This window comes from Anomaloglossus baeobatrachus, chromosome 1 (assembly GCF_048569485.1).
Source record: "Anomaloglossus baeobatrachus isolate aAnoBae1 chromosome 1, aAnoBae1.hap1, whole genome shotgun sequence".
NCBI classification, from domain to species: domain Eukaryota; kingdom Metazoa; phylum Chordata; class Amphibia; order Anura; family Aromobatidae; genus Anomaloglossus; species Anomaloglossus baeobatrachus.
Genome location: NC_134353.1, coordinates 441,151,668 through 441,171,169, shown reverse-complemented (window position 1 = coordinate 441,171,169; position 19,502 = coordinate 441,151,668). Strand labels below are relative to the sequence as shown.

At 45.9% G+C, this 19,502-nt stretch overlaps 1 protein-coding gene across 1 annotated transcript in view; it reads left to right on the top strand.

Annotated features, from left to right (window-relative positions):
* LOC142316860 (cartilage oligomeric matrix protein-like) overlaps nucleotides 1–19,502 on the top strand; it is a 1,990,803-nt gene that overhangs the window by 842,735 nt on the left and 1,128,566 nt on the right. The window contains exon 6 of the mRNA XM_075352653.1: nucleotides 14,667–14,735. Coding sequence (XP_075208768.1) covers nucleotides 14,667–14,735 — 69 coding nt within the window. The remainder of the gene's footprint in view (nucleotides 1–14,666; nucleotides 14,736–19,502) is intronic.

The window sequence follows — 19,502 nt, the reverse complement described above, 5'->3', positions numbered from 1 at the left end:
GCGTGCGCCGATTTACCCCAGCCAGAGTCTAAGCCCGGTGTTTTGCCTAGTGAGCATGCTCAGCCTGTTTGTGTTATGTCTGAGACTAAGTCCTCAGTTCAGGCTACTGGACATGCTCCCACAATTAACCCTAACAGCCTCTTTGCACAGGTACTTGGACTTCGTGCTGTGTCTAAGTTCTGGGATGTGCCTACTGAACATGCTCAAACTGATAGTCTGCTTTCTAAGCCTGTGGCTCAGGCTACTGAGCATGCTCAGGCACTTAGTGCATCAGAGGCTAGGTCCGGTAAGGACCTCACTGAGCATGTCCGTGAGGTGGCAGGCCCTGATAGGGCAGAGGGTGTCAGGTGTCCTGATGACGTGGCAACTCCGGACTGGCTCGCAGAGGCCCGCCCCTATGATCTGGCACCTCAGTATTGGTCGTCAGACGATGACTGGTGAAGTGTTTGGGGCGTGGCTGCCATGAGGTCATCAATGACGTGGCGGTTCCGGATAGGTCGCATGTGACGTCACTGATGACATGGCACTCTGCTATTGGACCTTGGTGGTTCCACCCTGGGTTTGGGGCGGACCCAGGTTATAGAAGGGGCTGGAGACAACATGGAGGTGCGCAGTCTTCACTTTTGCTCAGTCAGAGCACACCTCCATGTTAGAGCCTCATTGCGGCATAAGCCTATGTTGGGAAGCGGTAGGTAGGGTTAGGCGAACGGTGCCTGTCACGCCAAGATTCGTGGCTCGGCACATCAGGGTCAGGCGCCGTGCTTCCCTCCTGCCATTCCAGTCTTGCTATAGCAGCTCAGTGGCGTTAACTGGGCTGCGGCTGCTGTGCTTCCTGTCCGATTGTGCCCCCTACGCACACGGACAACGCACCTGCTGCGCCACCTGTCCGATTGTGCCTCCTACGCACACGGACACCGCACCTGCTGCGCCACCTGTCCGGTTGTGCCCCCTACGCGCACGGACAGCGTACCCCAGGACCCCTGTGGAGTTAACAGGGTGTTCCTTATCCTCCTCGGCTTCCCGGTCAATGCTACTGGTGTACGCATCTGGCCTGACGTGTCCTACACACACGTGGCCAGTCGAATGGTGGCCAGAAACGCTAATCGGAGGACCGCTCGGCCTGACGTGTCCTACACACGTGGCCGACAGGGCGCTTTCGTGGCGGTCTTCTGGTCAACGCTACCTGGTTACCACCCGGCCTGACGTGTTTCCTGCACACGTGGTTGGTGTAGCGCTAGGTGCACCAAAACGCTAATCGGGTTGTCGTCCGGTCTGACGTGTCCCAACACACGTGACCGGTTCCCAGAGTTCCTGGGTTATCTCAGAGCCATCCAGCTCTATAGTCTCCGCCTAACCCTCAGGTGCCAGCAGCTCCTTTGTCATCTGGAGCACGGTGGGCCCCGACTGGCGATTAGGAAATATACCCCCTGGTCCTAATCTGCCGGTCCCACCGTAACAGAACGGCTGTAATATAGCCCTGAAAAGGGCTGAAATTACAAGTAGTCCCTAATCCCTAAAGCGATATGTAGATTGCACTGTATGTCTATAGCGCACACAGCAGCAGCAAGAGCGGGAGCGGTGACTGTCACACACCCAATGCAGAGACATAATGGCAGCGATGGGGAAAATGGCCGGGTCTGTTAGGGCAAGGACATGTGACATGCACAGCCAATGACACATGCCCTTGCTTGTTTGGCAAAAATCCACTTTGCTGTGTGTGTGTCTGTGATTGGCTAAGAGCCTGGCCCGCCCCACTGTATGCGCGGTTAGGAAAAACAAAAATGGCGATCGCCATTCTTTCAACACTCAGCAGCAGCACTGATCTAAACCCCATCCCCCCCACACAATATATTTTGATAATATCATTATAAACAGTGACTGACAGTATTACAGTGAAAAGCCAGCTAGTAACTAGCTATGCTTTTTGATGATCGAGCCATTATCGAACGGTAACTCGAACTGCCGAACTTGAAGCAAATCGTTCGAGTTCGTCGAATGACTCGAACACCCCCCAAAATCACTTGAATTTGAAATTGGCGAACGGTTCGAATCGAACATCGCTCATCTCTACTCCTAACCTTCCGAAACCCAATATTACCATTTCTGTTTGTGGCTCTACCATTACGCCCCAGCAGCACGCCCGCTGTCTTGGGGTTATATTTGACTATGATCTCTCCTTCACTCCCCATATTCGTTCACTCGCTCATTCATGTCAATACCACCTCAAAAACATCTCTAGAATTCGTCCTTTTGTTACCGTTGCCTCTGTAAAAACTCTTACTGTCGCTCTCATTCATTATCGCCTGGATTACTGTAATTCTTTACTAATTGGTCTCCTTGTTACTAAACTTTTCCCTCTCCAATCCATTCTGAATTCCGCAGCCAGGATTATTTTCCTCTCCAATAGCTTCACTGATGCCTCTGCTTTGTGCCAGTTATTACACTGGTTGCCTATCTGCTACAGAGTCCAACATAAACTTATCACTCTCACTCACAAAGCTCTCCACTGTTCCGCACCACCCTACATCACCTCCCTCATCTCTGTCTATCACCCCATCCGTGCCCTCCGTTCTCCTAATGACCTTAGACTGACATCCTCAACAATTCGAACCTCCCACTTCCGTCTTCAAGATTTCTCACGAGCTGCACCTATGCTCTGGAACACACTACCAAGAACAATCCAATTAATTCCCAACATCCACACCTTTTAAGCGGGCACTAAAAATGCATTTCTTTAGACTAGCCTATCACCTCACCACCCTGCTCTAATCTAGTTCCTTTCTGCCCTTCATAAAATTTACTTCCAATTCTTGTCCCCTGTATCTTCTGGGTCCTTCATCTTCATGTACTTTATTACACTATATACTTTTATAAATTCTGGCTGGCGACAGGTCCATGCAGCTGATTTTGAATCCCCTATTAAATCAATGGCTGGACCATATATGACAAGCTTTTCTCCCCCATTCACCTTTTGTGCCTCCTCTATTCCCTATTATAGGTTGTAAGCTTACAAGCAGGGCCCTCACTCCTCTTGGTATCTGAATTTTGTTATTTTGTATTGTCTCATATTGTCTGTACACATTCCCTCTGAATTGTAAAGCGCTGCAGAATATGTTGGCGCTATAGAAATAAAACTTATTATTATTATAAAACTGAAGGCTGGGGGCTGGTATTCTCGGGTGTGTTATTGGGCCCCACTAGCCTAAAAATAGCAAGGGATAATGACTCCCGTGGTTTGTCAAAAATCACAGCTGCCACTAAACCCTGGCTTAGTAATGGGGTGGGATCTATGAGACCCCTCTAATGCTAACTCTGTAAGTAAAAAAAAAAAAAAAAGCACGAACACAGAAAGATTCTGGTGCGGCCATGTGGCCGTGTCCCGCAATCTGGCTGTGGATTCCACTTTCACTGAGAGCAGTGGGGAGTCCCAAGTGTGCCCTCCGCTGACCTGACTGACATCACTGCCTCTGAAAGCCGGGTGCCCCGCTGCCATCAGTGTTTCCCAGAGTCTGCAGTAATTAGTTATGTTATCAGTTACTGAAGACTCTAAATGTAACAGAGATGGCATCGTCGTGACACCTCGTGTGAATTACTTCAGACCTGCGGGGGTGTTTGGGGGGTTAATAAATTGATAAAAGTGGGTGTTTTTATTTTTAAAATAAAGGATATTTCTGATTGTGCTTTTTTTTTTCTTACAGAGTTATTAATAGAGGGGTCTCATAGATCCCACCACTTTACTAATCCAGGGTTTAGGGCAGCTGTGATGTTTGACAAATGAGTGTGACCTCCACTGACCTGACTGTCAGATTGCTGTGGCACCATGTCCCGCAATTCATCAGTCCTGCAATCCGTAAGCTGTGAGGCTCAGATAACTTAAAGGAGTTTTTAAGAGAGTGTTTAAGAAAGACTTTAAGTTTTTTGGAGTTCCCAGCTGTTGTGACACCTGGAGGATGTAAACTCTGGTAACACATCACAGCCTACAGATGTCAAAGCAGCTAAGAAACATTAAAGTAACATTAAAGGCTCTCTTAAAGGCTCCTTTACATTGTCCGGGCCTCACAGCTGAAAGGAGAGTGCAATCCCTCTTCCAGACTGCCAAGTGTGGAGATCGAAATTGTGTGCAGCATTTAGGGGATTAAACAGCCAGTGACTGCGCGAGCACGGAATAAAATAAAAATATGGGAATAAAGTAAATGTTGGCCTGAAACAAATTTTGGTTTTAGGTTGCTGCAGCAAGGACTGTAAGGTAATAAACTCTAATTATATTCCTCTGATGTAAAATTGTTCCTTCTTCAGCAACGTTCCCTACACTAAATGCAGCTAAGAGGGGCATTATTAGAGAATAGATTTGAATTAGGCCTAAAAGGACTTTGGGGTTAACATAACAGTAGCAAGAAATGTAACTGCCTAGATGACCAACTCTCCCTACACTAATTGCAGCTAAGAGCAGTATGATTAGAGAATAAAATAGTTTAGAATTTGGACTTTTGGGTAATGTAGCTGTTCTGTCTTCTCTACATGAGCCGTGAGGCATGTAAAGTTTGACAAGCAGCTAAACTTCATTCACCATAGCTTAATAAGTAGACTGCTGCTTGAAGTTTATCTATTTATTGAACACTAGTTAATGCATTTGAAACTAAGAACAATGATATATGTACAAATTTACACGTGTAAAATACAACAGGTAAACATATCACAGATGCCTGTACAATATACATACAAATGTACAAACAGCTTGATTATAGCTAAGTAAGTGCAGCTAACTAAACAGAGAGTGCAGAGGACCAGATGGCAGAAAACTTAGACTTCCTTACCAGTCATGCAATCACAAGTCATTAGAAAATGGAGTCTTTCTACCCAGAATGCACCACAAAGGAGAGGAGAAAAAAGGCATGAAAAAACAAGGCTGGTGCTGACAAAGTTTTGTCACTACAGGGAGCTAAAGTACGCTAGACAACCTAGTAAAGAAAAGATAGATGTACAGCAAATCAGAACAATGAAAAACACTAATTACATGCAGAATGCAGAACAGTAGCAGCAGCAATGTCTGTAAGGCTAGAATCCCTGCCTACATGCCGCTAATACACCATCCCTTCTCCAGCAGCTCTCCCTACAGAGAGAGACGAAGAAGATACAAACCGAGCATTCCATCTGTCCTCATGGGTAATGTACGGTCTTTAAACAACAAGATGGAAGAACTGATCGGGTTAATCAGACTGCAGTGGGAGTATCAATAGAACAGCCTTGTGCCGTTTACAGAGACTTGGCTCATGTATCAGACACCGGACTCTGTTGTAACTAGAGATGAGCCACCCCCCTAGTGTCCGGGTTCAGTTCAATTCGTTGAACGGAGGCTCCGTTCGTCGAACGTTCGACGAACATTCGACAAAATCCTTCGAACCCCATTGAAAACAATGGCAGGCAAACACAAACACATAAAAACACATTATACATGTACACATACAGTTAATAACCATTGCCATTACACTTGCAGGTCCCCGCGAGGTGTACTGCACTCTGTCTCCTGCCTCTTTTCTTTCCGATAATTGCTGCGTCCTCCCGGTAACCAACACTGATAATAGGACCTTCTGTGACGTCAAAATAGCATGTGACCAGTCATGTGTGTATTATCTCATTGGCTACAGACTGGTCACATGGCTAGACGTCATGCTAGGTCCTGTCAGTGCATCTCTCCGGTACGCGGTGCTCGTTTGTGCATCTCCGTGTACCAGCGAGATGCTCTGGCACATGCTCAGCTTCCCCGTTCCTGCATGTGGGCGCTCTTTACAGAGTCAGCCCACATGCAAGGACTGGCTGCCACAGCTGGTGAATTGCAGCATCGGGAATCACGTGATCATAGCACAGTTGCTATAGTAACCCGCCTGTCAGATTACTTTAGCAGTGATGTCACTGCTTACAGCCCGTAGCCTTTGCTCACTCTCACTGAGTGATTAGACTGCACGGGAGCAGCAGCGTCTTCCTCCCATGCAGTGCTGTCTGATGTAGCAGAGCTGCATGGGTTGAAGGAGAAAGACAGAAGACCAGGATTGTGGAGGGATGAGAGGGAGTAATAAACATGTAGTCTCTAAGGCGGGCTTTACACGCTGTGACATCACTAGCAATTGCTAGCAATTGCACCCAAAGAAAACACCCGCCCCCATCGCACATGCGATATGTGGTGATTGCTGCCGTGGTGAACATTATCGCTACGGCAGCTTCACACGCACATACCTGGTCGGCGACGTCGCTGTGACCGCCGAACAATATCTCCTTCAAGGTGGAGGTGCGTTTGGCGTCGCAGCAAAGTCACCGGGACGTCACTAAGCGGCAGGCCAATAGAAGCGGAGGGACGGAGATGAGCGGCACATAACATCCCGCCCACCTACTCCCTTCTGCATTGGCAGTGGAGGCAGGTAAGGAGATGTTTGCCGTTCCTGCGGTGTTACACACAGTGATGTGTGGTGCTGCAAGAACGACAAACAACATCGTACCGGCAGCAGTAACGATAATATGAAAAGGAGCGATGTGTCACCGATCAACGATTTTTGACGTTTTTGCGATCGGTGATCGTCGCTCCTAGGGTTTACATGCTGAGATGTCGGTAACGGCGCCGGATGTGCGTCACTAACGGCGTGACCCCGACGATATATCGTTACCAATGTCGCGACGTGTAAAGCCCGCCTAAGTGTGTCTGTGTATTTATTTCTATTAAAGTATTTTTTCTCTGTGTGGTGTCTTTTTTTTTTTTTTTAATCCTTTATTGGAGATTCTTAATGGCTGGGTCAAACTTGCCTGACATTAGGAAACTCTGGCTTAATGCTAGCTAGTAAAACAAAGCTAGTATTAACCCATTATTACCCAGCAAGCCACCCGGCTTCAGGGCTGCTGGAAGAGTTGGATACAGCGCCAGATGATGGCGCTACTATGAAAGCGCCATTTTCTGGGGCGGCTGAGGACTGCAATTCTCAGCACAGGGACCCAGAAAGCTCGGGCCAAACTGTGCTGCAGATTCCAATCCCCAGCTGCCTAGTTGTACCTGGCTGGACACAAAAATGGGCCGAAGCCCATGTCGATTTTTTTTTTTTAATTATTTCATGAAATTCATGAAATAATTAAAAAAAAGGCTTCCCTATTTTTTTACTTCCCATCCGGGTACAAATAGGCAGCTGGGTGTTGGGGGAGCTGTACCTGCCTGCTGTACCTGGCTAGCATATGGTGAAGCCCACGTCATTTTTTTTGGTGGGCAAAAAACTCCTGCATACAGTCCTTGATGGAGTATGCTGAGCCTTGTAGTTCTGCAGCTGCTGTCTGCTCTCCTGCATACACTAGTGAATGGAGCATGCTGAGCCTTGTAGTTCTGCAGCTGCTGTCTGCTCTCCTGCATACACTAGTGAATAAAGCATGCTGAGCCATGTAGTTCTGCAGCTGCTGTCTGCTCTCCTCCATACAGACAGCAGACAGCAGCTGCAGAACTAAAAGGCTCAGCATACTCCATCCAGGACTGTATGCAGGTGTTTTTTGCCCCCCCAAAAAAAATTACGTGGGCTTCACCATGTTTTTTTATGCTAGCCAGGTACAGCAGGCAGCTACGGGCTGCCCTCAACCACCAGCTACCTATTTGTACCTGGCTGGGAACCAAAAATATAGGGAAGCCCTTTTTTTTTATTATTTCATGAATTTCAGAGAAAAGGAGAGAGAAAAGAGAAGAGAGAGAGAGGAGAGAGAGAGGGGAGAGAGGGAAGAGAGGGAGAGGAAAGAGAGGTTGAGGGAAAATGAGAGAAAAAGAGAGAGAGAAAAAGAGAGAGAGAGAGAGAGAAGAGAGGAGAGAGCAATGCAGCCTCATTCTGTGAACTGCTCCGATTTTAGAGGTGTGGCCCGTGGCTCACAGCTGATGTCCGTCTCCTCCCCTGAGTGCATAATTAAATTAAATTAAATTATAATTATAAATAAAAACTATAATTTAAAATAAAAAATAAATTAAATTCTTTACCGGGGCGGCCGGGACTTGAACTCGTGAACTAATGCTCCCTAGGCAATAGCTCTATCCATTGAGAAACATAGGAAGATTTGGTCATCTTGACCTCTGCATTGCAGAGTGAAGTCTTCGGTGACAGCGCGGCTCACTTCAGGTGCTGCATGGAGAGGACACAGAGCGCTCGTGTTCTACGGGGCTCCCTGTCATCTTCATGCAGCAGAGCTGAACGCATCGTGTGGATTACTTCGGACCTGGATTGTTATTTGGGGATTAATAAAGAGGTAAATAAGGTTTTTTTTTGTCTTTTATTCCAAATAAAGGATTTTTCGCTATGTGTGTTTCTTTACTTTCACTTACAGGTTAATCATGGAATGTATCTCGGGGAGATGCCTGTCATGATTAACCCTGTTATTACCCAGATTGCCACCGCACCAGGGCAATTCAGGATGAGCTGGGTAGAGTCCTGGGACAGCCGCATCTAATGGATGCGGCGATTCCGGGCAGCTGCCTGCTGATATTGTTAGGGTGGTGGGCTCCCCATAACGTGGCGCTCCCCATCCTGACAATACCAGCCTCCAGCCGTGTGGCTTTATCCTGGCTGGTATCAAAATTGGGGTGAACCGCGGGTTTTTTTTTTTAAATTATTTATTTAACTGCACGATATAGACCCGCCCAAAAGCGGCTGTGATTGGTTGCAGTCTGACACGCCCCCACGATGAGTGACAGCTGTCTCACTCCAATCAATGATGGGCGCCGGTGGGCAGGGAAGGCAGGGAATACCTGATTGAATAATGAAGCGACAGCCATTTTCAAAAGAGGAAAAGCCACCGGAGATTTGTGACAGCCGTGCAGCGAGGCGCCCATGATCGGTGAGTAGGAAAGAGAGAGGGATTGTGCTGTTGATGCAGGACGCATGCAGATACGCAACGTGCGCACATACTTACAGTGAAAAGCCACGCTTTTGGTGATCGAACCGTTCTCGAACGGTAACTCGAACTGCCAAACTTTAAGCAAATCGTTCGAGTTCGTCGAACGACTCGAACACCGCCCAAAATCACTCGAACTTGAAATTGGCGAACCGTTCGACTCGAACATCGCTCAACTCTAGTTGTAACCTTGGAGGGTTTTCAACTGTGAGAGCAGACCAAAGTATGAGGAAGAGCGGTAAGAGAAGAGGGGGGGATTGGTGATGTACGTTAATGAGAGATGGTGTAATCCTGGACACATTACCGTGAAGGAGCAGTGGTGTTCCAAAGACATTGAACTGCTAATGGTTAGAGTTCGGCCATACCATCTGGCCCTTGAGTTCTCACATGTGGTTGTGCTAATTGTTTACATCCCTCCCTCGGCTGATGCAACTGTAGCCCGTGAGGACATTCACACAACTGTTTCTCAGCTACAGGCGGCACACCCGCAGGCCCTAATTATGATCTCTGTAATCATGCCTCCCCCTCTTCCACTCTCCCTAACTTCAAACAGTATGTCGACTATCACACAAGGGAGAATAAAACCCTGGATTTGCTGTTTGCCAATATCGAGGTGGCTTACAGCTCATTACCCCTCCCCCCGCTCGGTCATTCAGATCACAGTCTGGTCCGTCTGTATCCCACCTACATCCCCATTGTGAAAAAAGGAAACCCCCCATTAAGAAGGTGATAAGGATGTGGTCTGAGGACTGCAGTGAGGCCATGAGGGACTGTTTTGCATGTACAGACTGGCAGGAACTCTGCAGGCCTCATGGTGAGGACATTAATGCCCTGACCCACTGCATTACTGACTACATGACTTTCTGTCTGGAGAACACAGTTCCAACTAAGAAGGTACGATGTTTCTCTAACAATAAACCATGGGTGACCCCAGTGTTGAAGGCCCTGTTGAATGAGAAGAGGGTTTTCAGATCAGGCAATAAAGAGGAATTGAGGAGAATGCAGAAGGATCTTAAATACAAGATCCGGAGGGGTAATGAAAGCTTTAGGAGGAAGGTGGAAGAGCAGCTCCATCAAAATAAAGTCTGAGAGGTTTGGAGTAATATGAATAAAATCTCTGGCCACTTTAAAGACAATGGTGGGGCCATAGGGCCTGTAGATCGGGGGTGGGCTAATGACTTGAATTTGTTTTTTAATAGATTAGATTCTAGCCCATTGACAACCTCTCCCACCCCTCTGCTTCCAACTGATCCCCACCACTTGATGCCATGCCCCCCACTTTCCGCTCCCTGCTCTCTCCTCACCTCCCCACAAACTGAATTAGATCTACCTTCCACTCCAACTCGGCCTTACATTCATCTCACAGTTGATAAGGTCAGGAGTCAGCTTAGGAGAATAAAGCCCCAGACTGCTCAGAGATTGTGCGGGCCAGCTATGTCAGGTGGTCCTGCACATCTTTACCCTGAGCTTGACTCCATAGAGGGTTCCTGATCTGTGGAAGACGTCCTGTGTGGTTCCAGTGCCAAAGATCTCATATCCTAGGGAGCCTAACCACTATAGACCTGTGGCTCTGACTTCTCATCTGATGAAGACCATGGAGAGGCTTATCCTGTATCATCTCCGTCCTGTGGTGGGCCCAGTGTTAGACACCCTGCAGTTTGCCTATCAGCCCTGTATTGGGGTGGAGGATGCTGTTATCTATCTGCAGCATCGATGTCTCTCTCACCTAGAGCAAGCAAGAAACACTGTGAGGGTCATGTTTTTTGACTTCTCTAGCGCTTTCAATACCATCCAGCCTGCTCTGCTGAGAGGGAAGTTGGAGGCAGCAGGAGTGGACAATCAGATGACGGCTTGGATAATCGATTATCTCACCAACAGACCACAGTATGTGAGGTTTCACAACTGTGTGTCTGTGGTGGTCTGCAGCATTGGGGCACCATAGGGCACGGTCCTCTCACCCTTTTTGTTTAGTCTGTATACCTCGGACTTTAGGTACAACTCGGACCACTGCTATCTTCAGAAGTTTTCGGATGATACGGCAATTATTGAATTCGTATCAGATGGGAATGATGAGGAATATAAGGGTGTCATCGGGGACTTTGTTGGCTGGTGTGAGATCAATGCTCTCCAAGTAAATACTAACAAGACAAAGGAGATGGTTATTGACCTTGGGAGGAAGTCACCCTCTATAGTACCGGTAAACATCCTGGGAAAAGACGTTGAGACAGTGGACTCATACAAGTACCTGGGTGTCCACCTCAACAAAAAGATGGACTGGACTACGAATACAGATGCCTTGTATAAGAAGGGCCATAGTCGACTCCACCTATTGAGAAGGCTAAGGTCCTTCGGTGTCTGTAGGACTTTGTCTAGAACATTCTATGACACGGTAGTAGCATCTGCCTTTTTTTATGGAGTGATATGTTGGGGGGTTGGTTGTATTGAAAGAGACAGAAACAGCATAGACAAACTGGTACGGAGGTCAAGCTCTGTGCTGGGTTGTCCTCTGGAGTCTGTGGCTGTGGTGGGTGAGAGGAGGATGTTATTAAAGCTGAAAGCTATTATAAGAAACCCCCTCGACCCTCTGCATGGAACTGTGGGGAGCCTGAATAGCTCTTTCAGTCAGAAACTTATACACCCGCGCTGTAGGACAGAGCGCTTTCGTAGGTGCAGTTAGATTGTATAATAAATTGTGAAGTAAATCTTTTAAATGGATAATTCAACAACATAGTCATTGTTAATATGTATTCTTATTTTTATATATACTGTGTATATATATATATATATATATATATATATAATTTCTTATCTTTTTTTAAATCTATTTTTATTCTTTCCTGTATTGAGCTGCAGTAATGTTCAAATTTCCTCACTGTGGGATCATTAAAGTTTTATCTTATCTTATCTTACACTAATTGCAGCTAAGAGCGGTGTTTTATTGAATATAATATATTTTTTACGTTGTAGCAACAAGGACTGTAAAGGCCCAGTCACACTAAACAACTTACCAGCGATCCCAACAACGATACAACCTGATAGGGATTGCTGGAAAGTTGCTAGGAGGTCGCTGGTGAGATGTCACACTAAGCGACACTCCAGCGATCCCACCAGCAACCTGACCTGGCAGGAATCGCTGGAGCGTCGCTACACGTGGAAGCATGCTGCGCTTGGTAACTAAGGTAAATATCGGGTAACCAACCCGATATTTACCTTGGTTACCAGCGCAGCATGCTTCCACGTGTGACATATCCCTGCACACCTAGCCACAGTACACATCGGGTTAATTACCCGATGTGTACTCTGCTACGTGTGCAGGCAGAAGGGAGCTGGCTTCTGCGGACGCTGGTAAACACGGTAAACATCGGGTAACGAAGAAGCCCTTCCCTTAGTTACCCGATATTTACCTTCGTTACCAGCGTCCGCCGCTCTCACACTGCCAGTTTCGGCTCCCTGTTCCCTGCACACATAGCCACAGTACACATCGGGTTAATTACCCGATGTATACTCTGCTACGTGTGCAGATAGCAGGGAGCCGGCACTGACAGCTGACAGCGGCGGACGCTGGTAACGAAGGTAAATATTGGGTAACTAAGGGAAGGGCTTCTTGGTTACCCGCTGGTTACTGTGGTTACCAGCGTCCGCAGAAGCCGGCTCCTGCTGCCTGCACATTCAGTTGTTGCTCTGTCGCTGTCACACACAGCAATGTGTGCTTCACAGTGGGAGAGCAACAACTAAAAAATGGCCCAGGACATTCAGCAACAACCAACGACCTCACAGCAGGGGCCAGGTTGTTGCTGGATGTCACACTAAGCAACATCGCTAGCAAGTTGTGCCTCAGCAGCGATGTTGCTAGCGATGTTGCTTAGTGTGACGGTACCTTAAGGCTAAAATTACTCAATCATACTATCACATCTCCAGTAGAAACTCCCCGTACACTATTTCAGGAGTACAGTGCACTGAACATGGCATCACCGAGTCTTATATGAACCCAATGATGTAATGCGGCTGTCGAATCACAGTAATGCCAGTAGCCAACATGCTTATGGCTTCACTGTGATTGGCAAGCAATGCCAGCATGTTTAGTGGCTAAAAACCTGCAGCGAAACATGTGGGACGGAACTCGAGCATGGCACCAGAGCACAAGTATACTTGATCGAGTACCGAGAGTGCAGAGCACCCCTATGTTCAATTGAGTACTAAGCAGTGGTGAACACACACGCTCATCACTATATACAAGTGCATCTCAATAAATTAGAATATCATCAAAAAATTATTTCAGTAATTCAGTACAAAAAGGGAAGTAGGTTCAGTAGGCTATACAATCATGGGGAAGACTGCTGACTTGACAGATGTCCAGAAGGCAGTCATTGACACACTCCACAAGGAGGGTAAGCGATAAAAGGTTATTGCTAAAGAGGCTGGTTGTTTAGGGAGTGCTGTATCCAAGTATATTAGTGGAAAGTTGACTAGAAGGAAAAAGTGTGGTAGAAAAGGGTGCAAAAGCCATCGGGATAATGACAGCCTTGATAGGATTGTTAAGAAAATGCCATTCAGGAATTTGGGGGAGATTCACAATGAGTGGACTGATTCTCGAGTCAGTGCTTCAAGAGCCACCACACACAGACATATCCAGGACATGGGCTACAAGTATCATATTCCTTGTGTCAAGCCACGCATGACCAATAGACAACACCAGAAGAATCTTACCTGGGCCAAAGACAAAAAAAATTGGACTGTTGCTCAGTGATCCAAGTTGTTGTTTTCAGGTGAAAGTAAATTTTGCATTTCATTTGGAAATCAAGGTCCCAGAGTCTAGAGGAGGAATGAAGAGGCACACAATCCAAGTTTCTTGAAGTCTAGTGTGAGGTTTCCACAATTAGTGATGGTTTGGGGAGCCATGTCATCTGCTAGTTTAGGTCCACTGTGTTTATCAATACCAAGTCAGTGCAGCTATCTACCAGGAAAGTTTAGAGCACTTCATGCTTCTCTCTGCTGACAAGCTTTTTTGGAGATGAAAATTTCATTTTCCAGCAGGACTCGGTCCATACTGCCAAAAGTACCAATACCTGCTTTAATAACTACAGTATCACTGTGCTTGATTGGTCAGCAAACTCGCCTGACCTAAACCCTTTAGAGAATCTTTTGGGGATTGTGAAGAGGAAGATGAGAGACATCAGACCCAACAATGCAGACGAGCTAACAATGCAGACAAGCTGAACAACCTGAGCTCCCATAACACCTCAGCAGTGCCACAGGCTGATCGCCTCCATGCCACGCTGCATTGATGCAGTAATTCATGCAAAAAGAGCCCCAACCAAGCATTGGGTACATTTACTGTACATACTTTTCAGTAGGCCAACATTTCTGAGTTTAAAATAATTTTTTTCAGTTGTTCTTATATAATATTGTAATTTTCTGAGATAATGACTTTTATGTTTTCATTGGCTGTAAGCCATAATCCTCAACATTAACAGAAATAAACACTTGAAATCGATCACTCTGTTTGTAATGACTCTATATATGCGTTTACCTTTTTATATTGAATTACTACAATTTATTACCTTTTTGATGATATTCTAATTTATTGAGATGAATTTGTATCACAAGAAAATAAAAAAATAAAATTTGGTGATGTCATGCAGATTAATAGTAAAAACTGAAGGGAAATGTTACAGAGACCATTGAGGAAGGAAAGGGACAACATTTTTTTAATTTTTCAGTCTTGCGTATTTATGATCTTAAAATTATCATTTCTTTTCTCTCAGATGTGTCAGGATTTAGACGAATGTGGAAACAATCCATGTCCTGCCAAAACTGTTTGCACCAATACGAAGGTAAATTGGATACTATAAATAATACTGTGCATTTTGAATGCCAAAAACTACTTCAGTGTTCTACAGTTTAATAATTTCTCATATCAATAGAGCAAACTGTACAAAATTGGGCAGATTAAGTGTATGTATCAGTAATGCTTTCAAGCATGCATGTTAAGTGCATGGTATTTTGCAACGCTGGGGTCCTGAATTTATATCCCAGCAAGAACAACATCTCCAAAGAGTTTCATTGGTCTCCCTGTGTTTTGCGTGGGTTTTCTCCCATATTCAGGGCTGCCACTAGGAATTTCAGGCCCCCATACTAGCAAAATTTTAGGGCCCCTTTGAGACTTCGACCAAGCTCCACACCAGCTCCGCCTCCCCCCCATCAAGACCTCCACAGTCTCACACTACTCTTGGAAAAACATATATCTAATATATAAATCTGAATGTGTGTGTGTATGTATGTATGTCCGGGATTGGCATCTGCACAGTCGCAGCTACAGCCACAAAATTTTGCACACTCACACGTCTGGACCCCGAGAGCGTCATAGGCTATGTTGTGAAGCGAAATTTTAACCCCGCACGTTCCAATTTACCAATCAATTTTGCCCCTATCTACATAATGGGGAAAAAGTTAAACGAAAAGTGTATCCGCACCATTGCATTTACAATCACGAAATTTTGCATAGACACCCCATGTGACCCAGGGAACGTCGTAGACTATGTTGTGACAGGAAAATTTAACCCCACGCTTTACAGTTACTCTCCAAAAAACATGAATCCATTAAAGTAAATGGAGCCTGGAACTACAGGTTATTAGTAGGAGCTGTGATTGGTTGCTATAGGAACAAAAGACATTCATAGTATAAGAAGCTTGTATGTGAGGTAATAAGATGTCGGTGGGGAGACGGATAGAGAGAGACAGAAAGAGACAGACAGAGAGAGACAGAGACAGACAGGGAAAGAGACAGACAGACAGACAGACGGTGAAAGAAATAGACAGAGACAGACTTGGAAAGAGACACGTGGGGAAAGAGACAGATGGGGAAAGAGACCGATGGGGAAAGAGACAGACAGACATGCAGACCGGGACAGAGACAGGCAGACAGGGAAAGAGGAGACAGCCAGAGAGACAGACAAAGATAGATGGGGAAAAACAGAGACAGGCAGACAGGGAAAGAGACAGATGGGAAAAGACACAGACAAAAAGACGGGGAGACAGACGGGGAAAGAGACCGACCTGGGAAAGAGACAGACCTGGAAAGAGATAGATGGGAAAAGAAACAGAGAGATAGAGACAGACAAAGAAAGAGACAGACAGAGACAGGCAGACGGGGAAAGACACAGATGGGGAAAGACACAGATGGGAAAAGAGACAGACTGGGAAAGAGGCAGACCTGGAAAGAGGCAGACCTGGAAAGAGGCAGACCTAGAAAGAGGCAGATCTGGAAAGAGGCAGATCTGGAAAGAGACACCTATAAAGAGACAGATGGGGAAAGAGACAGACAGAGACAGATGGGGAAAGAGACAGACGGGGAAAGAGACAGACGGGGAAAGAGACAGACGGGGAAAGAGACAGACGGGGAAAGAGACAGACGGGGAAAGAGACAGACCTGGAAAGAGACAGACCTGGAAAGAGACAGACCTGAAAAGAGACAGACGGAGCACATTACTTGGCCAATTTAGTTAAATCTGTGTGGAATATCTGTGGTGTTGAAATATATATTGTGGAATGCCTCTATTAGCTTAGTTTTTGCCTTTTAATTATTACATTTCTATTTGTTTTGTGTTTTTTGTGTGCAGAATACATTTTTGTTAATACATTCTATTTTGTTAACAGCAGTTATTAACCCGGGCAAAGCCGGGTAGTACAGCTGGTGTATGTATATATATATATATATATATATATATATATATATATATAATATAATATATATATACACATACACACACTCCCTGACAGAAGTTCTGTCGCTTTTCCCTGTTATGTAAATAAAAGCTTATAACCTGACTTTAATTCATCCATTGGTTTTATAAATTACTCTTTTGAAAGCTGAAACCCTCCCAAATTTGGTTTAGGTTATGAAAATAAAGTTGCTGCAAAGCTGAAATATTTATCATTTAATGAATACAGAAAGGTCACATTTTGGCAAGACAAACGTTTTGTCACCCACAGAAAGTAATGTGAAATTCAAACAAATAATTCACTTCTAATACAAAGATATGTTGCATAACATTGGTGAATGAAGTTGTGGTGCTATTAGAGCCATATTTAATATTTTGTGTGAGTTCCATGAGCTTGAAGGACTGTGTGGTGCCCCTGACCTGGTCAGGCGCCACAGAGTACTGCACCCATGCTGGGGCAGTGCTTCCAGGTAAACTCCAAAGGCCAGAATGGGGTGTGTACACACAGACACCTAGCAACCAGGTCTCCATCACCATTAGATGGGACCCTTGGGCCTACGGGCTTACAATTCTTGTCAAGGGGTGGAGTGGAGAGGCTGGGAACTATTTTTGCAGAGAGCAAGGAAGAGGAGTGGAGTGCAGGAAGCAAGAGAGGAGACACTGCAAGTGTTGTAACAGCTGGCAGGGGAGAACGGGTGCCAGTGTGTCAGCCTGAAAGACACCTGCAGAGAGGTGGCGAGTACGGGGATAACTGGTATCCAGGCACGCACTGGGAGACAGGTCCCCAGAGTAGCCTCAAGTGTAACTAGCTGCTGAACCTGCCGTTGAGGGTACTGGAGGTACCTCACCAAAAACACACAGAGTCTGAGCCCAAGCAGCAAGAGGGGGACCCATAAGGAGATAGTGCCAGAAGTCATCTCACCAAGCTCTACACTGCCGGCAGACGGGCCAGGGAGGGGAGTGAAGTCAGAAGCATCTTCCCAGGAGGAATCCCACCATACTCCAAGTAAGGGGTCCTCCCAAACAAAAGGAGTGCTAGGAAGGCAAGCTAGCGGCTACCCTCAATCTGTCCTGACGGAGTTCCTGGTTCCTCCTGGTATAATCTCAGCATCGCCCGGGTATCTCACCAACCAGCAAAAAGAGAGTAAAGCAGTTGTAAGACATTCTGGACTCTGCCTGCTTTATTTTGCAACCCAGGGCACGACACGCATACACCCTAGCTTTTGGAGCCAGCCTTACTCTCGGGAGGCCATACCACCTTACTGCCGATACCACCGCTCCCAGACGCTTGTTAAACGGCAGTCGCGGTCACCTACCCCTGACCGCAAATACCGCGAGTGGCATCACGACTAGTGTTGAAACTTGAAAAGTCCGGATCCGCGCGGTTTCATAGTCCGATCTGGGTCTGACCGGGACCCGGGAATCCGGCTGCACGATCCGGGTTCGGTTTTTTTTGTTTTGTTTTTTTTTCCTCTCCCTCTCTCTCTCTCTCCCTCTCTCTCTCTTTCTCTCTCTCTCTCCATGTGGTTCAACAATGATTCATGCAATTTATTGCAGAAGTCATCAGGAATAGCAATGAATGCAGTTTTACATACCTCCCAGAGTTCATCTAGATTCTTTGGTTTTGTCTTCCAAGCTTCCTCATTCATCCTACCCTAAACATGCTCAATGATGTTCATGTCTGGTGACTGGGCTGGCCAGTCCTTGAGCACTTTGATCTTCTTTACCAGGAGGAACTTTGTTGTAGAGATGGATGTATGAGATGGAGCCCCATCCTGCTGCAGAATTTGACCTCTTTTATGATTGGGAATGTAAGAGGTAGCTAATACATCTTGATATTTTAGGCTATTGATATTGCCTTCCACCTTGCAAATGTTTCGCACACCGCCCATACTGAATGTAACCCCAAAGCATGATCTTTCCACTACCAAACTTAACTGTTGATCCATACGGCCTCCAGTAGGTCTCCTGAATTATTTGCGGCATCTGTGGTGTAATTCAACTGCAGATTTATCAGAGAAATCTACCTTCTGCCACTTTTCCAGCATCCATCTGTTTAGCAGGCTGTAGGACTTGGCAAATGCCACATGTTTTTCAATTGCCTTTTGTTTAGTGCTGGCTTTTGGGCACTGATTCGACCATGGAGGCCATTTCGAGACAGAATCCTACAAACGGTTCTAGTTGACACAGGGACTTGTGACCAGGCCTGTTGGAGCTCTGCTGCAGTGGAAGAGGCGCTGGTTTTGGATTTTCTAACCAACAAACGTTCCTCCTGATCAGTTGTCTTGCAGGGTCTGCCAGACCTAGGCTTGTCAAAAACATCTGCAGTCTCTTCAAATTTTTTTAGTTCTTTTTACTTGACGCTGAGATACATTAAAGGTGCCAGCCACCTCTGCAGTGGATCTTGGCTTCAGCCTCTTGTTAATCAAGGCTTTGGTCGCAGGGTGGAGTTTTGGCATGTTGGCAGAGGTCAAGTTGCAGTTCAAGTGAAGGTCTGTGGTGCTGGGTTTCTTTTTATACACACACCCACTAATTAAGCAATCATTTAGTGATAGTTATTACAGGTGAGGATGTAAACTAGGATTTGGTGCATTCTATGACAAGGCGACAAAACGTTTGTCTTGCCAAAATCTGACTTTTCCGTGTTCATTAAATGATCATTATTTCAGCTTTGCAACAACTTTATTTTCCTAACCTAAACCAAATTTGGGAGGGTTTCAGCTTTCAAAAGAGTAATTTATAAAACAAATGGATGAATTTAAAGTCAGGTTATAAGCTTTTATTTACATAACATGGATAAGCGACAGAACTTCTGTCAGGGAGTGTATACACACACATATATACAGTCATTGCCAAAAGTGTTAGCACCCTTGCAGTTGT